The 22,955-nt window shown below is 43.3% G+C and overlaps 1 protein-coding gene across 1 annotated transcript in view; it reads left to right on the forward strand.

Annotated features, from left to right (window-relative positions):
- Window positions 1-22,955, forward strand: part of LOC143300286 (metabotropic glutamate receptor 7-like) — a 98,405-nt gene that overhangs the window by 65,776 nt on the left and 9,674 nt on the right. The window contains exon 4 of the mRNA XM_076613881.1: window positions 654-2,378. Within this exon, the coding sequence (XP_076469996.1) occupies window positions 654-2,378 (1,725 nt within the window). The remainder of the gene's footprint in view (window positions 1-653; window positions 2,379-22,955) is intronic.

The raw sequence follows: 22,955 nt of genomic DNA on the forward strand, positions 1-22,955 counted from the left end.
ATGTCTTACGAGGACACACGCAGATCCTGCCTGCAGGAAAAGAGGAAAAGGATGAAAACCTATGACATCACAGCAACCCACCCAGGACAGACTTTTTTCTTGCCGACGTTGCGGACGGACCTGCCTGTTCCGAGTGGGCCTCGTCAGCCCCCAGCGAACCTACAGCAGGCGTGGACCTCTTCCTGAATGTTGATTCGTGAAGCCAAGCCATGATGATGACGACACAGTACACCTCTACCCTACACTACACTTCACTATACACATAATCCCATGTCACGTGCACTGTCTGTTGAAAGAGACATCAGACATAATTATATGATTTCTGTCGTTTTTTTCTGGAGGTCTGTTTGGTATTGTCCACTTATGTTTCTGTCCTTCGTTTATACGCCTGTTGCCAGGCTCACGGTGCACACGTAATGATAGAAAACCACCATATACTGTTGAAAGGGATACTATTTATTCATTGGTTTGCTTGTTGATTTACGTTCTAAGGACTAATGGCTGAACAAATTCATCCAAGTGTCACATCTTTCATCCATTTACTTAAAAAAGCATTTTTCCTTGTGTATTTGAATGTTGTTGTTTTTTGATAAGTCAGGCATTAGCCCAGCCCACCTCTTTATCTGTTTATTTCCTTATTGCTTTATGTGCAGCTGTTTGAGTTGCCGCAGATCAGCCCGTCGGCAACCAGTGACGTGCTGAGCGACAAGCAGCGCTTCCCGTACTTCCTGCGGACTGTGCCCCCGGACCGGGACCAGGTGAAGGCCATGGGGCAGCTGGTGCGACACTTCAACTGGACATACGTGTCGCTGGTTTACTCGGAGGATGCCTATGGTCACGGCAGCCAGGCCCGCTTGGCCGACACGCTGCACTCACTGGACGTGTGCGTGGCCCAGACCTTGACCCTGTCCGCCGCCATGAAGTCATCTCACTATGACGATGTCATCCGTGCGCTCCGACGTCACAGGCGGGCGCGGGTTGTGCTGCTGTACGCTGACGTCAAACATCTGCGGCCCTTGATGGAGGCGGTGGAGCGCAACGGGGCGGCGCGGGAGTTCATCTGGGTGGGGAGCGACTCCCTGTACACGGAGCTGCAACACAACCCCCATATGTGTCACGTCAACTTGGGCTCCATCACCGTCAAGGCGCGCGCCGTCACCCCGCCAGCCTTCCTGCAGCACATGACGGACAAGATCCAGCGGCGGCACCTGGCCACCGTCCACGACAACCTGGAGAGCTGGGAGATGCCTCCGGACCTCCTCCGTCTGACCGCCACCCAGGTGTCTGATCACACCTTGCTGCCTACCCTCACCCCACTCCCCCACATGTCCTCCACCCGTTCCACAAACGCGCAGACAACCAACATCCACAAAGCAGGGTCCGAGAACATGGTGAATTCTGGTGATCACATGTTTCACAACCACACCCCACACCATCAACAGTCCCACATCTTCGGCATCGCAGCTTTCGTCATTGACTCTGTCTACGCCTTTACGTACGCCATCAAGGCCTTGCTGAAGGACCATTGTCCTCGGGCTCGCGGCCCTCAAGTGCGTGAATGTTTAAGACGACACAAGCTCCACCCCTACCTTCAACGTTTGCGGTTCAACGGCACCAGCGGGGTATTTGAATTCGACGAGAACGGGGACGCGGTGGGCGCGGTGGAGGTGCGCCAGTGCCAGGTCACAACCGGGAAGAACGTGCAGAACGAGCAGATTGGGATCTGGGAGCACCGGGACGAGGTGTTGAACGTTCAGCGGGCACACTTCCTGGCACAGGACGCCAGCGTTCCCAGCTCGGTGTGCGCGGAGCTGTGCGGCAGCGGACAGATCTACTCCTTCACGCGCCAGACGTGCTGCTGGTCATGCGTCACTTGCAAGGTGAACGAGATCACCACGGCTAATGCCTCGGGCTGTGTGCCCTGTCCGCTATACCAGTGGCCTGAACACACCAGCCGCCTCCGATGCGTCAACATCACTGTGCCTCCCACCACCACCCACCCCGTGGTGGCGCTGGCCCTACAGGTGGCGGCAGTGGTGGGGCTGATGATGACCTCGGTCACGGCCTTCACCTTCTGCCTGTACCGGGGTCAGCGCGTCATCCGCTCCTCCAGCCGCGAGCTGAGCGGGGTGATGCTTGGGGGACTCACCGCCTCTTACCTCCTCGTCTTCCCCCTCCTGGCCACGCCCACCCCACTCAGCTGTTACGTCACGCACGTGGGCTTCGGCCTGACCTTCACCTTGGTGTATGCGCCTCTGTTGGTGAAGACGCACAGGATCTTCCGCATCTTCCGGGCAGGAAGGCAGTCGGCGGCACTTCCCAGGTGTACATCCTCAGCCTCCCAGTTGGGAATCACCACTGTGCTCATCTCTGTGCAGGTCACTTCCGTGTGTGTGTGTGTGTGTGTGTGTGTGTGTGTGTGTGTGTGTGTGTGTGTGTGTGTGTGTGTGTGTGTGTGTGTGTGTGTGTGTGCGTGCGTGTGTGTACCCGTGTATATATGTGCGTGTGTATCTGTATGTGTGTTTGTATGTTCGCGCGCTCTCGTGTGTGGGTATGTATGTGCGTATGTGAATGTGTGCGCGCGCGTGTGTGTGTCTGCGTGCGTACATGCATGCGTGCGTGTGTGTGAATGGATACATATTTTAGGCACATGTAGAATATGAATACACGCAGGTAAAGAGAATGATAAAAGAAAAAGAAAGAAAAGAAAATGAGCAAAGGAAAGACAGGGAAGAAAATGAGCAAAGGAAAGACAGGGAAGAAAATGAGCAAACAGCCAGACACACGAGTCCTGGCATCAGCGAGCTGAAGATGTTCGACAGAATGATAAAGAAAAGAACACACACAAAACACCATGCACGTTCTCAGTTTGTCCAAGGAACATGAACAAACAGGAATGCAATCATCTTTCCTGTCAAAAATATTACAGGGCTCCATGATTTTTCACACTGTTAGAGTTCGTGTGTGCATGTGTGTGTGCATGCGTGCGTGTGTGTGTGTGTGTGTGTGTGTGTGTGTGTGTGTGTGTGTGTGTGTGTGTGTGTGTAGGGGGGGGGGGTGTTTGCGTCTTTCGTTCTTCATTTCTTCTTTACTTTCTTTCTTCCTTTCTTTCTGTTTTCTTTTTTTTTCTTTTTTTTACATTCTCCTCTTTCTTCCTCCCTGGAGGATGATTTTTCGGTAGCCCAGTTGATCTGATTACAGGGCCATCATCTCTGAGTATATCTTGATAATCTATAGGCTAACACGAAAACCTGGTCTGTGAAGAAATCGCTCATTGGGTCCTCACTCTCTTCCTGTTCAGTCCATGTTGTGTCTGTGATGTATCGGTCTCCAGTCTCTGTCCCTCTTCCAGCTGTCAGTGCCGGACGTGCCGCAGGGCTGGAAACAGCTGTGGCTCTGCCTCACGGGGATGGAAGGTCCGTGGATCAAATTCTGGCAGTTGCGCCTCTTTGGTTCCGGGAGGCGTTCTCCTGACTCTCACTTCAAGATAATCATGTGGGGTGCTACTTGTGCCTGAAGCCCATTCAGGCACTGGAACAGTCAAGTGCGCATGTTAGAAGTTCCGTGATCCACTTGAGCGTTGGATGGATCACAGAAGCACGAACACTCTCAGCTTTCTGTATACTGAATGCAGGAGAAATGATGCGTAAAACCTCACTGGCGGGATGGATTGAACATCGGAGGTGTGGCTGACCAACGTAAGATGACAAGAAAAAGGTAAAGAAGAAAGTCTCATTTATATCTCAAAAATTGTACCTATTAGCAGCGTTCATTTCATCTTCCCGTATTTCCGTCAACCATCATGGTAATAGCGGATTGCGTAGCCAGTAAGACTGGTATCGGCGTGGACAAATATCTTTATCAGTTAATGACACAGCCATCCCTACCTCAAATCAAACATGGATATCGTAGATAAGTAACCACCATTCACACAGTCTTGTTTACTTCGCCATGAAGATGGAAGCAAAGAGATCATAGCTGCTTTCCTGGATAAGTGATCTCTATATAGTATTGTGGCAGCAGCAGTCCATTGTCTCTTAAACCAGTCTGATGGTTTAATGGTGGCAAACACGAGATGGACAATGGCCATGGGCATCAACCATCAAGTCGTGGAGACTGTAAGAGAAACGGGGAACGTTAGTGAGTGCTGTTGCTGTGGACGTCTATCTGACAGTCTGCCTAACTGCGGAGACATCAGAGGCCAGCATCGATTTACATAACCCGCTGTTACATGTAGCATTTGACGTCATTTCTAGATGTAACGGTTACTCTGTGTGTGTGTGTGTGTGTGTGTGTGTGCACGTTTACCTACTCGAGAGGGCATGTTTATATGTGAGTGCATGTGTTAAAATCCGTTTTCTTTTCCTATTTCAGGTATAAATCTCTTGATGACACAGACTTAACATATATTGGAGTTCTCTCCTTCATCATTCTCAGAAGTTACCTTCTTTCCAGACACTGGCCAAATAAGTGACGCGATTTTCATATTTTCGCTCCACCTAAATTCAACACAAATCCCCCACCCCCACTCCACACCCACCTCTCTCTTTCTGAGTCACTGCGTGCGCTCTTGCTTGCTGTTCACGTGCGTGTGGTGAGATTCTCTCTCTCTCTTATTTTTTCCTGTACAGATAACTGCAATGCCCCTTACACAGACACATTCCTCAGTACTTATTATTCCTGTACAGATCACTGCAATGCCCCTTACACAGACACATTCCTCAGTACTTATTATTCCTGTACAGATCACTGCAATGCCCCTTATTACACAGACACATTCCTCAGTACTTATTATTCCTGTACAGATCACTGCAATGCCCCTTACACAGACACATTCCTCAGTACTTATTATTCCTGTACAGATCACTGCAATGCCCCTTATTACACAGACACATTCCTCAGTACTTATTATTCCTGTACAGATCACCGCAATGCCCCTTATTACACAGACACATTCCTCAGTACTTATTATTCCTGTACAGATCACTGCAATGCCCCTTACACAGACACATTCCTCAGTACTTATTATTCCTGTACAGATCACCGCAATGCCCCTTATTACACAGACACATTCCTCAGTACTTATTATTCCTGTACAGATCACTGCAATGCCCCTTATTACACAGACACATTCCTCAGTACTTATTATTCCTGTACAGATCACCGCAATGCCCCTTATTACACAGACACATTCCTCAGTACTTATTATTCCTGTACAGATCACCGCAATGCCCCTTATTACACAGACACATTCCTCAGTACTTATTATTCCTGTACAGATCACCGCAATGCCCCTTATTACACAGACACATTCCTCAGTACTTATTATTCCTGTACAGATCACTGCAATGCCCCTAACACAGACACATTCCTCAGTACTTATTATTCCTGTACAGATCACCGCAATGCCCCTAACACAGACACATTCCTCAGTACTTATTATTCCTGTACAGATCACCGCAATGCCCCTAACACAGACACATTCCTCAGTACTTATTATTCCTGTACAGATCACCGCAATGCCCCTAACACAGACACATTCCTCAGTACTTATTATTCCTGTACAGATCACCGCAATGCCCCTTATTACACAGACACATTCCTCAGTACTTATTATTCCTGTACAGATCACCGCAATGCCCCTTATTACACAGACACATTCCTCAGTACTTATTATTCCTGTACAGATCACTGCAATGCCCCTTATTACACAGACACATTCCTCAGTACTTATTATTCCTGTACAGATCACCGCAATGCCCCTTATTACACAGACACATTCCTCAGTACTTATTATTCCTGTACAGATCACTGCAATGCCCCTTATTACACAGACACATTCCTCAGTACTTATTATTCCTGTACAGATCACTGCAATGCCCCTAACACAGACACATTCCTCAGTACTTATTATTCCTGTACAGATCACCGCAATGCCCCTAACACAGACACATTCCTCAGTACTTATTATTCCTGTACAGATCACCGCAATGCCCCTAACACAGACACATTCCTCAGTACTTATTATTCCTGTACAGATCACCGCAATGCCCCTAACACAAACACATTCCTCAGTACTTATTATTCCTGTACAGATCACTGCAATGCCCCTTATTACACAGACACATTCCTCAGTACTTATTATTCCTGTACAGATCACTGCAATGCCCCTTATTACACAGACACATTCCTCAGTACTTATTATTCCTGTACAGATCACCGCAATGCCCCTTATTACACAGACACATTCCTCAGTACTTATTATTCCTGTACAGATCACCGCAATGCCCCTAACACAAACACATTCCTCAGTACTTATTATTCCTGTACAGATCACTGCAATGCCCCTTATTACACAGACACATTCCTCAGTACTTATTATTCCTGTACAGATCACTGCAATGCCCCTTATTACACAGACACATTCCTCAGTACTTATTATTCCTGTACAGATCACCGCAATGCCCCTTACACAGACACATTCCTCAGTACTTATTATTCCTGTACAGATCACCGCAATGCCCCTAACACAGACACATTCCTCAGTACTTATTATTCCTGTACAGATCACTGCAATGCCCCTTACACAGACACATTCCTCAGTACTTATTATTCCTGTACAGATCACCGCAATGCCCCTAACACAGACACATTCCTCAGTACTTATTATTCCTGTACAGATCACCGCAATGCCCCTAACACAGACACATTCCTCAGTACTTATTATTCCTGTACAGATCACCGCAATGCCCCTAACACAGACACATTCCTCAGTACTTATTATTCCTGTACAGATCACTGCAATGCCCCTTACACAGACACATTCCTCAGTACTTATTATTCCTGTACAGATCACCGCAATGCCCCTAACACAGACACATTCCTCAGTACTTATTATTCCTGTACAGATCACCGCAATGCCCCTTATTACACAGACACATTCCTCAGTACTTATTATTCCTGTACAGATCACCGCAATGCCCCTAACACAGACACATTCCTCAGTACTTATTATTCCTGTACAGATCACCGCAATGCCCCTAACACAGACACATTCCTCAGTACTTATTATTCCTGTACAGATCACCGCAATGCCCCTTATTACACAGACACATTCCTCAGTACTTATTATTCCTGTACAGATCACCGCAATGCCCCTTATTACACAGACACATTCCTCAGTACTTATTATTCCTGTACAGATCACCGCAATGCCCCTAACACAGACACATTCCTCAGTACTTATTATTCCTGTACAGATCACCGCAATGCCCCTTATTACACAGACACATTCCTCAGTACTTATTATTCCTGTACAGATCACCGCAATGCCCCTTATTACACAGACACATTCCTCAGTACTTATTATTCCTGTACAGATCACCGCAATGCCCCTTATTACACAGACACATTCCTCAGTACTTATTATTCCTGTACAGATCACCGCAATGCCCCTTATTACACAGACACATTCCTCAGTACTTATTATTCCTGTACAGATCACCGCAATGCCCCTTATTACACAGACACATTCCTCAGTACTTATTATTCCTGTACAGATCACTGCAATGCCCCTTATTACACAGACACATTCCTCAGTACTTATTATTCCTGTACAGATCACTGCAATGCCCCTAACACAGACACATTCCTCAGTACTTATTATTCCTGTACAGATCACTGCAATACCCCTTACACAGACACAGACACATTCCTTCCGACTCAGTCACAACGACGGCAGTCCACAAAACCGTGGTGACAACCGCGTGCTTTTCGTGACATTAAAACATGACTTGAAATCTGGGGGCACGCAGTGTGTGTCCCGATTCCCGACACGTGTGAACGAGAAACGCGGTCTCTCCTCAATCTGTCAGCTGAAGCACTGCAGGCTGACGTGTTTCTCCACTCGCTCTCACACGCTCAGAGCCCTCTTCCAGCATGGCCATGACTGCACAGGGGAGCACTCTGCACGAGCTCTTAAACATCCAGACAGAACAAACTCACCCCGTACACCACCTCAACAGCCTAACATGACAAACATGATAATTATACACCACCGGAACTGGGATCTTAATGTCCACACAGTCCGTCATCATCCAGACACACACTAACAAAGATGCAAGTGTACGCATGCTCACACACACACACACACACACACACACACACACACACGTAAAGCTCTGTTGTGTCATCACCGTCATCATTATTATCATCATGATTGTCGTCCCCCCCCTCACCCCCATTCTCTCTCTCCTCTGTTTCTCTCTCACTGTTCTCTGTGGTTTGTGTTGGGAAAGACAACGAACCAACCGTGATGTCAAAGGAAAGTCTAAAGGGGACCTCGCTTTTTCACACATTGCCATGGTTTCTGTTCGTGTTGTGCTTCTTGTCCGTGCTTTGTTTTTCATTGATTGATTGATTGATTGATGGATGTGGATACTTATACTGTGCCCATCCTCGGTCGAGTCCAAGTTCTAAGCGCTTTACAAACACGGGGTCATTTGCACAACAGACTGCTTTCCTGGGTAGAGCCGACTGACGGCTGCCATTGGGCGCTCATCATTCGTTTCCTGTGTCATTCAATCAGATTTCAGGCACACACACAAACACACTCAGACAGACATGTCTACTCCGCCATGTAGGCGTTTTCGGGGGTGTGCATGCTGGGTATGTTCTTGTTTCCATAACCCACGGAACGCTGATATGAATTACAGGATCTTAAACGTGCGTATTTGATCTTCTGCGTGCGTATACACACGAAGGGGGTTCAGGCACAAGCAGGTCTGCACATATGTTGACCTGGGAGATCGGAAAAATCTCCACCCTTTACCCACCTGGCGCCACTGAGATTTGAACCTGGGACCATCAGATTGAAAAAAGTCCAACACTTTTACCATTCGGCTATTGCGCCGTGTTTCTTGACAGGAATTTGTTGTGTCTCTCTTTTTCGTTTCTTCTTGTCCTGTCCCACACATCTGGGGGAGAAACAGCAGACACACGGCTATTTATAGGACAGCAGCTTGTCTGAGCAAAACAAGCAGCCGAAGGTCAGAGAAAAAGGGAAACTTTTATCATCTCCTGTGATCGACCTCTCTCTCTCTCTCTGTGTCTCTCTGTCTCTGTCTCTCTCTCTCTGTCCCCACTTTTCTGTTCCCTTATTTGGACTTAAAAGGATTCTAGAAGTTGAAATGAGAACACCAAACGATTTAGTATACGGTGAGACGAAATAAAATCCAATAAATATAACTTCTGCTGTGAGATGTTTCGATACTGGTTGAAACTATTAAAAATGAACGAAGATAGACTACCACGGAAATCCTATAATATTTTGTATGATTTAGATTTTAGAGGAAAAAGAAACTGGGCTTCCAATATACGAACTTGTCTATGTGAATTGGGATGGGATTTGGATATGTATGGCAATATCAAGGAGTCGGTAATGAGAACGTGTTTTTAAGATATTTTCGTCAACGTTTAATAGACTAGATGGCAAAACTGGGAAAGTCAATGTCCAATCCAGTGATTGATTCTGTTCCAACAGAGCTTATACTTCTACACGTTTAGTTTAAAATTATCTTTTGCTTGATATTGTCAGACACTTACGATCCATATTAACACGATTTAGATTTGGCATTTCTGAAATCAGTTTCCACAGGAATCGCTATAAAATTGTTAATCATTTAGATAACCTGTGTCCTTTGTGCAAAGAGTCAACTGATGATGAAGATCATTTTGTTCTGAAATGTCCTGTATTGCATGATATTCGTGTAAAATTTATTTCAAAGAAATATTATGAACGCCCTTGTTTGTTTAAATTTTGTTTATTGATGGCATCATCTGACGACGGTGTTATAAGAAATCTCGCATTAACTTTGTAAGTTAAGACAAATAGTATTGTCCTAATTTCTATAGTTTAATTGTATAAGCAGTTCAATGCTTATTGCCAGTTACGATAATGTCTACATATCCAGTTATCGCCTCTCATTCATATGGGGCAATGGCCTTCATGAATGAATTATCTTCGTCTGCGTCTCTCGCTCTCTCTTTCTCTCTCTCTCTCCACTTTTCTCTCTGTACCCACTTTTCTCTGTGTGTGTGTGTGTGTGTGTGTGTGTGTGTGTGTGTGTGTGTGTGTGTGTTGCCTTTGCTTTTTTCCGCTTTTCTTCTTTGCCCTTGAGGGCTGGATGTAAAAAAGCAGCTGTGCTTACTCCACTACCCTCGTGAAAAAAACATCGTTTCGTTTCTCTCTCTCTCTCTCTCTCTCTCTCTCTCTCTCTCTCTCTCTCTCTCTCTCCTCTCTCTCTCTCTCTCTCTCTGTCTCTCTCTCTCTCTCTGTCTCTCCTCTCTCTGTCTCTCTCTCTCTCTCCTCTCTCTCTCTCTCTCTCTCTCTCTCTCTCTCTCTCCTGTTTTTATCCTCTTGATGCACAAAACACGATTTTCAACCAGAGGCGACAAACTTCCATCAGAAGATTCTATGAAATACTATACACGTCACGAAACATTATACAGATTGTGGGGGAAGGGGAGGGGGAGTGATCCAAGCGTGCATGATCTGTTGCCTCCCTTGAGAAAGTTTTGCCATTAATCAGGGGCCCTGATCGGATCGGGTTGTCCGACATGTGTCTGTCTGTCGTCAGGCTGGCTTTTTAAGCTGCCTTAATCTGTTGATTCTAACTAGATTCCTTGATTTTTAATCGTGTGTGTGTGTGTGTGTGTGTGTGTGTGTGTGTGTGTGTGTGTGTGTGTGTGTGTGTGTGTGTGTGTGCGTGCGTGCGTGCGTGTGTGTGTGTGTGTGTGTGTGTGTGTGTGTGTGTGTGTGTGTGTGTGTGTGTGTGTGACTCTCTCTCTCTCCCTCTGTGTGTGTGTGTGTGTGTGTGACTCTCTCTCTCTCCCTGTGTGTGTGTGTGTGTGTGTGTGTGTGTGTGTGTGTGTGTGTGTGTGTGTGTTAGCCAACTTGCACAACTGTTTTTCAGTCTTGAAATTGTTTATAAACAGTATAGCTGTCAAGGTGCCTTGAGTGCGCTGTCAGCGCTTGGCAGCTGACTTTCCCACCAACAATATATTAATAGCAAAATGAATTGAAAGGGTGCTTTTGTCTTTGTGAACGTTCAAAATATGCCCGTTATGTTTGGTTTGCTTGTCAAGCTGCTTTTATTCCTCTGTTTGAATTTCCGCGTGTGTGTGTGTGTGTGTGTGTGTGTGTGTGGTAAACCAACGAATTCATTTTATCTGGAAATACTTTGTCAACACCAAATTTGAATTAAACACAAAAGAAACAATGATTGTTTTTCCCACGCATACCCATTTTAGGGGTGTACGTTTTCCCGAATAAACCATAGTTCCGGATCGTTAACGTTTTATTTCCTCTTGCTTCTGGATGTGCAAGATGTTTGTGGGTCCACAGTTAAGAGAAAAGAAAAAGAAATTCTGGACAAAACACACAGAATGACATCAACTACACTAACGAACAAACTGAAATTTCTTGTCGACTGCGTATCTTGCTCAGCATTCTTGCTAGAAACGTAGGTCACTATGGGAGTCGTTTTGCATACGTTAGGTTATATACATTTGTTATGAAGCATCTGCGGGGTAAAGTAGGTTATATACATTTGTTATGAAGCATCTGCGGGGTAAAGTAGGTTATGTACATTTGTTATGAAGTATCTACAGGGTAAAGTAGGTTATGTACATTTGTTATGAAGTATCTGCAGGGTAAAGTAGGTTATATACATTTGTTATGAAGCATCTGCGGGGTAAAGTAGGTTATATACATTTGTTATGAAGTATCTGCAGGGTAAAGTAGGTTATGTACATTTGTTATGAAGTATCTGCGAGGTAAAGTAGGTTATGTACATTTGTTATGAAGTATCTACAGGGTAAAGTAGGTTATATACATTTGTTATGAAGTATCTGCGAGGTAAAGTAGGTTATGTACATTTGTTATGAGGTATCTACAGGGTAAAGTAGGTTATATACATTTGTTATGAAGTATCTGCAGGGTAAAGTAGGTTATGTACATTTGTTATGAAGTATCTGCAGGGTAAAGTAGGTTATATACATTTGTTATGAATTATCTGCGGGGTAAAGTAGGTTATGTACATTTGTTATGAAGTATCTGCAGGGTAAAGTAGGTTATGTACATTTGTTATGAAGTATCTGCGGGGTAAAGTAGGTTATGTACATTTGTTATGAAGTATCTGCGGGGTAAAGTAGGTTATATACATTTGTTATGAAGTATCTGCGAGGTAAAGTAGGTTATATACATTTGTTATGAAGTATCTGCGGGGTAATGTAGGTACATTTGTTATGAAGTATCTGCAGGGTAATGTAGGTACATTTGTTATGAAGTATCTGCAGGGTAAAGTAGGTTATATACATTTGTTATGAAGTATCTGCGGGGTAAAGTAGGTTATATACATTTGTTATGAAGTATCTGCGCGGTAAAGTAGGTTATGTACATTTGTTATGAAGTATCTGCGAGGTAAAGTAGGTTATATACATTTGTTATGAAGTATCTGCAGGGTAAAGTAGGTTATATACATTTGTTATGAAGTATCTGCAGGGTAAAGTAGGTTATATACATTTGTTATGAAGTATCTGCAGGGTAAAGTAGGTTATATACATTTGTTATGAAGTATCTGCAGGGTAAAGTAGGTTATATACATTTGTTATGAAGTATCTACAGGGTAAAGTAGGTTATATACATTTGTTATGAAGTATCTGCAGGGTAATGTAGGTACATTTGTTATGAAGTATCTGCAGGGTAAAGTAGGTTATATACATTTGTTATGAAGTATCTGCGGGGTAAAGTAGGTTATATACATTTGTTATGAAGTATCTGCAGGGTAAAGTAGGTTATATACATTTGTTATGAAGTATCTCCAGGGTAAAGTAGGTTATATACATTTGTTATGAAGTATCTGCAGGGTAATGTAGGTTATATACATTTGTTATGAAGTATCTGCAGGGTAATGTAGGTACATTTGTTATGAAGTATCTGCAGGGTAATGTAGGTACATTTGTTATGAAGTATCTGCAGGGTAAAGTAGGTTATATACATTTGTTATGAAGTATCTGCGGGGTAAAGTAGGTTATATACATTTGTTATGAAGTATCTGCAGGGTAATGTAGGTACATTTGTTATGAAGTATCTACAGGGTAAAGTAGGTTATATACATTTGTTATGAAGTATCTGCAGGGTAATGTAGGTACATTTGTTATGAAGTATCTGCAGGGTAAAGTAGGTTATGTACATTTGTTATGAAGTATCTGCGGGGTAAAGTAGGTTATATACATTTGTTATGAAGTATCTGCGGGGTAAAGTAGGTTATATACATTTGTTATGAAGTATCTGCGAGGTAAAGTAGGTTATGTACATTTGTTATGAAGTATCTGCAGGGTAAAGTAGGTTATATACATTTGTTATGAAGTATCTGCGGGGTAAAGTAGGTTATATACATTTGTTATGAAGTATCTGCAGGGTAATGTAGGTACATTTGTTATGAAGTATCTGCGGGGTAAAGTAGGTTATATACATTTGTTATGAAGTATCTGCGGGGTAAAGTAGGTTATATACATTTGTTATGAAGTATCTGCGGGGTAAAGTAGGTTATGTACATTTGTTATGAAGTATCTGCGGGGTAAAGTAGGTTATGTACATTTGTTATGAAGTATCTGCGGTGTAAAGTAGGTTATGTACATTTGTTATGAAGTATCTGCGGGGTAAAGTCGTGGAGAAGAGGGGAGTACGTTAAAAGTTGGAAAGATAAGTTGTTTGGCTGGTAATGAAACGTGGATCCGATGTGACTAAGATTGTCCAGCTCAAACCAGCACAACCTTTTTGACCGTGAGCATCAGAATATTTGGATCAACGTTTGCTGTTTACATATCGTCAAATTACAATAATCCAGTTGTTATTCATCAAAAATATCTTTGGAGTGTCTGCTCCGATTTGTCGAATCCGGAAAGCCGTGATGAAGAAATTAATAATGAAATGTCAAATGATCGGTATAAGAGCAAGCCCGACGCTTCCTTTTTTGGGGAAGTGTCTGGGTTTGTTCCAATATACCTTTTATTTACCTGTGTGCTAGCTGAATTGGTAGCGTAAGCAGCATTGGTTTTAAGTTATGTACTTTTTGTGTGGAGAGAGTTACCACTCTTAACTATTTGTTAAATTAATCGTGATGAAGAAAGGGATAATCTGAAACTTTGATGTGGGTCTGTTTGGGCGTTTGGCGATTTGGCTATTGTACATGGAAGTCTTAAGTCGTGATGAAAATAAGAACAGTATGAAACTTTGAAAGATATGTGTCATCGTAAAACAATGAAAACTGTATTTTGATCTTAAAACGATGATATGCCGATCAACGTGGGCTGCTTTAGCTAGATGGAAGTTTTCGATTTCCAGCACACAACTTGCTGTTCACTCACTTCAGGTGGTGTTCAGAAATATTATTTGGATCAATAGGCTTCCGCTCCTCATCCTGCCCCATCCCTACCACTGCAATATTTTTAGTATTATTGTTTTCTTGGTCTGTGAGAGATTGTTGTGTGTCAGGATTGTGGAAAAATCTATATTCTCTGTCCCGTACCCAAGAAAAATAACCCACTTCTCTGAATGACCATCGCCTTGTTGCTCTAACCCCCATTGTCATGAAATATTTTGAACGAATTGCTGTCAAATATGTTATATCTCAGACGACTCCATACTTAGATTCAAATAGGTTTGCATACAAGCCTGACAGAAATACTGATGACGCAACTCTCACTGTCCTCCACAACTCGTGTACGCACTTAGAAAATCCAGGTCCCTTTGTTTGCATTCTGTTTGATTTCTCCTTCGCATTTAGTACAACTGATGTACTGATGGCCAGAAAACTCCTGCCCCACAATATCTGCCCTCGGTTTGTTCTGTAGATTATCAGCTTTCTCTTGAATTGGTGTCAGTCTGTCGAGTTCAACAAGCCCTTTCATCTATGAAATACACTTCACTGGCTCCCCTCAAGGCACTGTCTTATCACCTGTCCTCTTTACTTCATACGCAAATTCCTGTACGGGCATTGATACCACCCCTTTTATAATATATGCTAATGACTCTTCACAACAAGATCTATCAAATTCTTACAATGTTTACTTTGAAAGTGTGAAAGCTTTTGCAACCTGGTGTGAGGAAAACGTTTTAGATCTTAATGTGCAGAATATAATCAGCTTATGTCACAGGTTGACACAAGTTTACAGTTGGGTCAACAGCAAAGTGAGAGCTGTATTATCAATGGTTTCTCCATTGCAATGGGAAATCATTTACAGCTTAGTCCTTTGCGGCAAACTAGGAGGCAAGATTGCACAGGCCCCTAGTCCTGCAGCCCTTGGGGCTAGTTGGCCTTTGAAAACCATCCCAACGCTGACCGTCCTAAGACCCTATTGGCCGAGAGAGTGGGGACGCACTCGGACAAGACATTCTCCACTATAATCAAATTCTAACGCAAATAGTTGAGACAGCAGTTGCCTCTTCTGCTGTTCTGATGGTCATAGTCGGACACGACTGACTATCATATATATATATATATATATATATATATATATATATATATATATATATATATATATATATATATATATATATGATACAATTACCGTGCTAGGCCTTTTTATTCGTTATTCGTGGTGTGGAAGTTGAGCGTGTGATATACGTGAATGAAGATACGTGAATGAAGATATATATATATATATATATATATATATATATATATATATATATATATATATATATATGTGTGTGTGTGTGTGTGTGTGTGTGTGTGTGTGTGTGTGTGTGTGTGTGTGTGTGTGTGTGTGTAGATAGATAGATAGATAGGTACGTGAATGAAGATATATATATATATATATATATATATATATATATATATATATATATATATATATATATATATATACCGTTTTGTACAAGAAATTGGACTTTATTGCTAATACATGATACATATCTTATCCACATCTGTAGCAAGATTAGAGGAGTGAGGCAGGACAGACTGACTGTGCACTTCGAACAGAGCGTTACACAAAAGCAAAAGTGATCTTAAATGACAGTGGCCATGGACTCAGCAAATATCAACGTTTACCTTCTGGAAGACGCTGATTGACTTACAAAGATGAAACTCTGAGAACTAAAAACAATTAATATTCCTGTGTCAGATCAGTTGGTAAACGCGGGTGTGTTGATGTGTATATGTGTGAGGAAGGAACGGCGAAGGCTGGTACTCTCTGGTGGACAGGCATCTGATATATTCCAAATCACCAGCGACGTGAAACACGGATACATTCCAAATCACCAGCGACGTGAAACACGGATACATTCCAAATCACCAGCGACGTGAAACACGGATACATTCCAAATCACCAGCGACGTGAAACAGGGATACATTCCAAATCACCAGCGACGTGAAACAGGGATACATTCCAAATTACTAACGACGTGAAACAGGGATACCTTCCAAATCACTAACGACGTGAAACAGGGACACATTCCAAATCACCAGCGATGTGAAACAGGGATACATTCCAAATCACCAGCGACGTGAAACAGGGACACATTCCAAATCACCAGCGACGTGAAACAGGGACACATTCCAAATCACCAGCGACGTGAAACAGGGATACATTCCAAATCACCAGCGACATGAAACACGGATACATTCCAAATCACTAACGACGTGAAACAGGGATACATTCCAAATCATCAGCGACGTGAAACACGGATACATGCCAAATCACCAGCGGCGTGAAACAGGGATACATTCCAAATCACCAGCGACGTGAAACACGGATACATTCCAAATCACCAGCGACGTGAAACACGGATACATTCCAAATCACCAGCGACATGAAACACGGATACATTCCAAATCACCAGCGACATGAAACACGGATACATTCCAAATCACCAGCGACGTGAAACAGGGATACATTCCAAATCACTAACGACGTGAAACAGGGATACATTCCAAATCACCAGCGACATGAAACAGGGATACATTCCAAATCACTAACGACGTGAAAGAGGGATACATTCCAAATTACTAACGACGTGAAACAGGGATACATTCCAAATCACCAGCGACGTGAAACAGGGATACATTCCAAATCACTAACGACGTGAAACAGGGATACATTCCAAATTACTAACGACGTGAAACAGGGATACATTCCAAATCACTAACGACGTGAAACAGGGATACATTCCAAATCACTAACGAAGTGAAACACGGATACATTCCAAATCACTAACGACGTGAAACACGGATACATTCCAAATCACTAACGACGTGAAACAGCGATACATTCCAAATCACCAGGGACGTGAAAGAGGGATACATTCCAAATCACCAGGGACGTGAAACAGGGATACATTCCAAATCACTAACGACGTGAAACAGGGATACATTCCAAATCACTAACGAAGTGAAACAGGGATACATTCCAAATCACTAACGACGTGAAAGAGGGATACATTCCAAATCACTAACGACGTGAAACAGGGATACATTCCAAATCACTAACGAAGTGAAACAGGGATACATTCCAAATCACTAACGACGTGAAAGAGGGATACATTCCAAATCACTAACGGCGCGAAACAGGGATACATTCCAAATCACCAGGGACGTGAAACAGGGATACATTCCAAATCACTAACGGCGTGAAACAGGGATACATTCCAAATCACTAACGGCGTGAAACAGGGATACATTCCAAATCACTAACGGCGTGAAACAAGGTTACGTTCTGGCTCCAGTGCTCATCAGCCTCTTCCTCACCTGTGCATTCAGCCGTGCTGTTAGAGACAACAAAGATGGCGAGAACCTGGAAGTACAGAACCAGATGGGTCCCTCGTCAACCTCCACCGCATGAGCGCCAAACCAAAGACAGTGGTGAATATCATCCTGGAGGCTTTCTCTGCCGACGACTGTGCCCTGATGGCATATAAGGAGTCTGATCTCCAGATCATCGTCGACAAATTGGCTGTAACAGCCTGACTCTATAGTCTAACCATCTGTCTATGTAAAACAGGTTGTTGTCCAGTCCGTCCCGTTGTCTGCAGCCCGTTGCCCTCCATTTCCACTGAGGGAACACAACTGAAGACTGTAGAGGAGTACCTCGTCAGTATCAACTCCAATGACGGTTCCCTCGACAAGGAGATCAACGCCAGGATCTGCAAAGCAAGCCAGGCACTTAGTAGGCTGAGATCACTAATACCGAACCAGCACAACACTCAGCTGTCAACCAAGCTGAGAGTGAACAAAATAGTCGTAATATCCAGTCCGTTCTATGGTTGTGAGGACTTTGTACAGAAGACTCACCAGGTTTTCTTGGGCGCTTCCACATTTGCAGCCTGCGTACAATCCTCGGCATACGGTGGCAGGACAAGGTCACAAACCCTGAGGTCATTGACAGAGCAGAGGCCACAAGCATCGAAGCCATCATCCACAAAGCCCGGCTTCGTTGGACAGGCCACGTCGTCCCAATGGATGACTCGATCAAGAGTCCCCATGCAGCTTCTCGAACCATGTCTTGGCAAAATAAAGCAAGGAAGACTCCCAAAACGCATTAAAGACTGCGTAAAGGCCATCACCATGCATGCTGGAACCCCCAAAGCGGTTAGAGGAGTGTGCACAGGACAGTACCGGCTGGCGTGCTATGACAAAGCAAGCGCACGACAACTTTGAGAAGAACCGCCATTGCAGCGTCGCTGAAAAGAAAAGCGGCAGCAGCAATGCCCAGAGAGCCCAGGCAATCTCCCTGCAAAGTTTTAGATAAAAGTATAAATAATATTCAACAACCGGAATCTATCAGTCAATCAAATACATTCAGTAATTTAATCAGATTAAGGCAAATTCAGGCATTATCAAACAGGATAAAGCTGAACGCTTTTATAACAAAGTTCAGCAAAGATGTTAAATGCAGACACGTACTCTTTGAATGTCAGAGTCTGAAATCGTTTTTTACCAAACTGCTGGGAAAATTCTTGTGAATGTATTTTTGACAATTTCCAGATGTTATCTGCTATTGCAGAAGGATTGCTGCATAGTCCAATAGGACATTTGTTTTAGTTGTTTGATGTTAGAATTTCCTTCTATATGCCTATGTCTCCCTTTTAATGTTTTACTTTTTCCAATGCTCTGTATCTTTCCCCACCACACACACACATGCACACACACCATTCTTCACCCTCTCCCCAAAACTGTTCCCACCACCACGCCCCGCCCTCCACCCCCACCCCCTTTTTTTTGGTCTAATATCACTTAAAGTGGAAGACGTTAAACTGAAGACTACTACTACTACTACTACCAAACGAGAATGACTCAGATGTCATCATTGGACACAACAGACTCGTAAGAGATGTCAAATTCTACTGTCATGCTTGTAATCTGTATGCATCACAGACTTTACCACACTTTATTTCTCTTGTTGAGATGATAAAGTTATTCTGATTGTGATACAGTTTCCTTCTTGTAGTTTTTAAATCGGCAAGAATCACATGCTTCATGTTTCGTTGAGCGAAGCAACTGCAGGGTGGGACTTGGTCAGTTTTGGATGAGTACTGTGGCAGCAATGTTTTTGGTATTCATTTTCTCTTTGTCGTTATGGGGTGCGTGGCTCTCTTTATTTGGACGAACGTAATGTTCCTGTGATCAGTGAGTTACGTCAAACTTATGTTGTGACATTATAGAACCACCCTTGTGACGGTTTATTTTGGATACTTTTAATCTATATTGATGTTGAATGTATAAGTATAGTTCGTGGTGTCATTATTTACATTGGACATGCGTGTACCTTGTTTGTTACACAATAGTAATTACTAGATCAGTAAATAGTTAACTTAATAAAGTTGTATATTCTGGATTTCATGTGTGTGTCTCTTGTGAGAATTAAACTGACACCGATACAATAAATAAGTCACTAACTGTACTCAAGAGAAAAACTGAACGCGACACTATATATCGTTCTATGTAGGCTATCGATCTATCCGTCTGTCTGTCTATCTGTCTGTAGAGTGTTTGGTGGAGGGTAGGGGGAGTGAAAAACAATTCATTAGAGAGAGAGAGAGAGTGGTGATAATGTCCAGGGTCGCTGTAGAACGTCCAAAAATGGCAAATGTTGCTATTTTGATCAGACTGTCCATGGTCAGGTTGTCATGGTCACCATCACTCATGCACAACCCCTCTCCCTCCCCCTCCAGTCACCGACATCTGTCGCAAATATTTCCTTTCAAAACAGTGCAGCTTACATTGACCTTCTTCCCTGTGTGTGTGTGTGTGTGTGTGTGTGTGTGTGTGTGTGTGTGTGTGTGTGTGTGTGTGTGCGTGTGTGCGTGTGTGTGTGTGCGATGATGATGATGATGGTGACGGCGAAGAAGAAAAAAGTTGTTGGTGAAGCGTATTGGCGGAGGGAGTGTGGAGGAGGATCGGGGGTGAATGACTGTAAGAAGAAAACCAGCGATGCACATTTCTGTTTGTCTGTCCACAGACGGTGTATTCAGTTGTAGCTAAATGGGTAATGATGCTGTACCAAGTTTGATACGGCTCAGAGAGAAACAGAATATCATATGCCAAGAAATAAAAATACATAAATAAATACTTTTGACCACCATCTTTGTTGAATATCCTGAAATTACAACACAAAGTGTTCACCAGGCAGTACACTGAATTTACCCAACAGCTCACCATGCTTTTTCGGAGGAAAAAACAAAGCTTCTCTTTTATGTATATGAGGGGGATAACTCCAAGAAAACCTAGCCTTTGATACTGTTAATAAGATGTATTGTCAATGATGACATTAGCTTGTGAAGAGAATGCTGTCAAATACTGTTTGTGATAATGCTGTTTCAAATGTACTAGATTGTATTTGTATTTGTATTTCTTTTTAACACAGCAGATTTCTCTGTGTGAAATTCGGGCTGCTCTCCCCAGGGGGAGCGCGTCGCTACACTACAGCGCCGCCTTTTTTTTATATATATTTTTTCCTGCGTGCAGTTTTATTTGTTTTTTTTCTATCGAAGTGGATTTTTCTACAGAATTTTTCCAGGAACATCCCTTTTGTTGCCGTGGGTTCTTTTACGTGCGCTAAGTGCATGCTGCACGCGGGACCTCGGTTTATCGTATCATCCGAATGACTAGCGTCCAGACCAACACTCAAGGTCTAGTGGAGGGGAGAAAATATCGGCGGCTGAACCATGATTCGAACCAGCGCGCTCAGATTCTCTCGCTTCCTAGGCGGACGCGTTACCTGTAGGCCATCACTCAACACTTGTATGTATAATTCTGATTGAAAAAACAACAACATTATAACTTCTACTGTTGTTCCTGTTGCTGTTTCTACTACTACTATTGTCATTATTATTAACACGAATTTAGATTGTGATGGAAAAAAGGTTAAATATGATAAAGAAAATAATCGTTTGAAGAGAGGTGACTTGTGGGGGTAAGGAAGGAGTGACGAGAAAGTGAAAGCTTGTTCTGAGCAGGTGGGCTCGAGACACAGAGTGCTAACCGACAGCGGACTGCTCGACAAATTAATTCATATCTTTAATCAATTTTATCTAACGTGCGCAATAGCCGAGTGGTTAAAGCATTGGAATTTCAATGCGAGGGTCCCGGGTTCGAATCTCGGTAACAGCTCCTGGTGGGTAAAAGGTGGAGATTTTTTTCCCATCTCCCAGGTGGTGCCTGAACCCCCTCCGTGTGTATTCGCAAACAGATAATCAAATACGCACGTTAAAGATCCCGTAATCCATGTCAGCGTTCGGTGGGTTGTGGAAACAAGAACATACCCAGCATGCACACCCCCGAAAACGGAGTGTGGCTGCTTAATGGCGGGGTAAAAACGGTCATACACGTAAAAGTTCACACACGAAAAGAAAACTAGCGCGGGACGCTGTAGATGTGGTGGAAAAATAGTTTTGTCTCATCATTTTTGTTCTGTGTCTTGGGGGTCTTCATCAGACAATAATTTGACACAGATTGTGATGCCTCTTCGATCAGCAGGTGAAGTTCTGCAAAGCATCATCATCATTGTACCATCACCATCACCACCATCCTCATCCTCATCGTATCATTATTATCACTATATCATTAAGAGGTCAGCATCCTTCAGATACTCGCCAGGATTTAGAAAGAAAAGGAGGTGGGAGGGAGGGTGAAAGGGAAGAAATGAGGAGAGAGAGATGGGGAGAGAGAGACAGAGACACAGAGAGAGAGAGGAGAAGCCTGTTTGTGTTTTTGTATTGTCAAAGATATGGTCCAGGCTTAAACGATCCCACTTCTGACATTGTTTTGTAATAAGTCCCTCTTACTTTAAAAGAAGAGAAAACAGGCGTCCACTTTCTAGCTTCTTCTATGTTAGATACCCATGGCAGAAAAATACGGAAAAAAATTGTTAAGAAAGCACAACAGCGCCTGTACTTTCTTCGGCGCCTCAAAAAGTTTAGAATTAGAAAATAAATCATGGTTGATTTCTACAGAGCTGTCAATTGAAAGCGTGTTAACCTTCGCTATTATTGTTTGGTACAGAAACATTTCCAAGGCAGAAGTTGCAGCCCTTAACACAATCGTAAAAACTGCCACCAAGATTACCGGGGCTGATCTACGTTCTCTAGACGACATAAGCGGCTACTCAAAAAGCAAAATCAATCAGCCAGGACGAACCACAACCAGCTTTGGGGATTTTCGAAATGCTTCCCTCTGGTCGTCGGTACAGAAGTACAAGGACGAAAACCAATTGCTTCGCCAATAGCTTTTTTCCCCAAAGCAGTCAATGCCCTGTCTCTCGAGCAAATCCAGTATGGTTAAAGAGAATTGTGCAATCAACTACCATTTACCCGAAGATCTAGTCATCAGCCCCATCCACATGTAATATGTGGCTTATGTTCAAACATGTGTGTGGGTGTGTGTGTGTGTGTGTGT

This window comes from Babylonia areolata, chromosome 26, assembly GCF_041734735.1.
Source record: "Babylonia areolata isolate BAREFJ2019XMU chromosome 26, ASM4173473v1, whole genome shotgun sequence".
Classification (NCBI taxonomy): domain Eukaryota; kingdom Metazoa; phylum Mollusca; class Gastropoda; order Neogastropoda; family Buccinidae; genus Babylonia; species Babylonia areolata.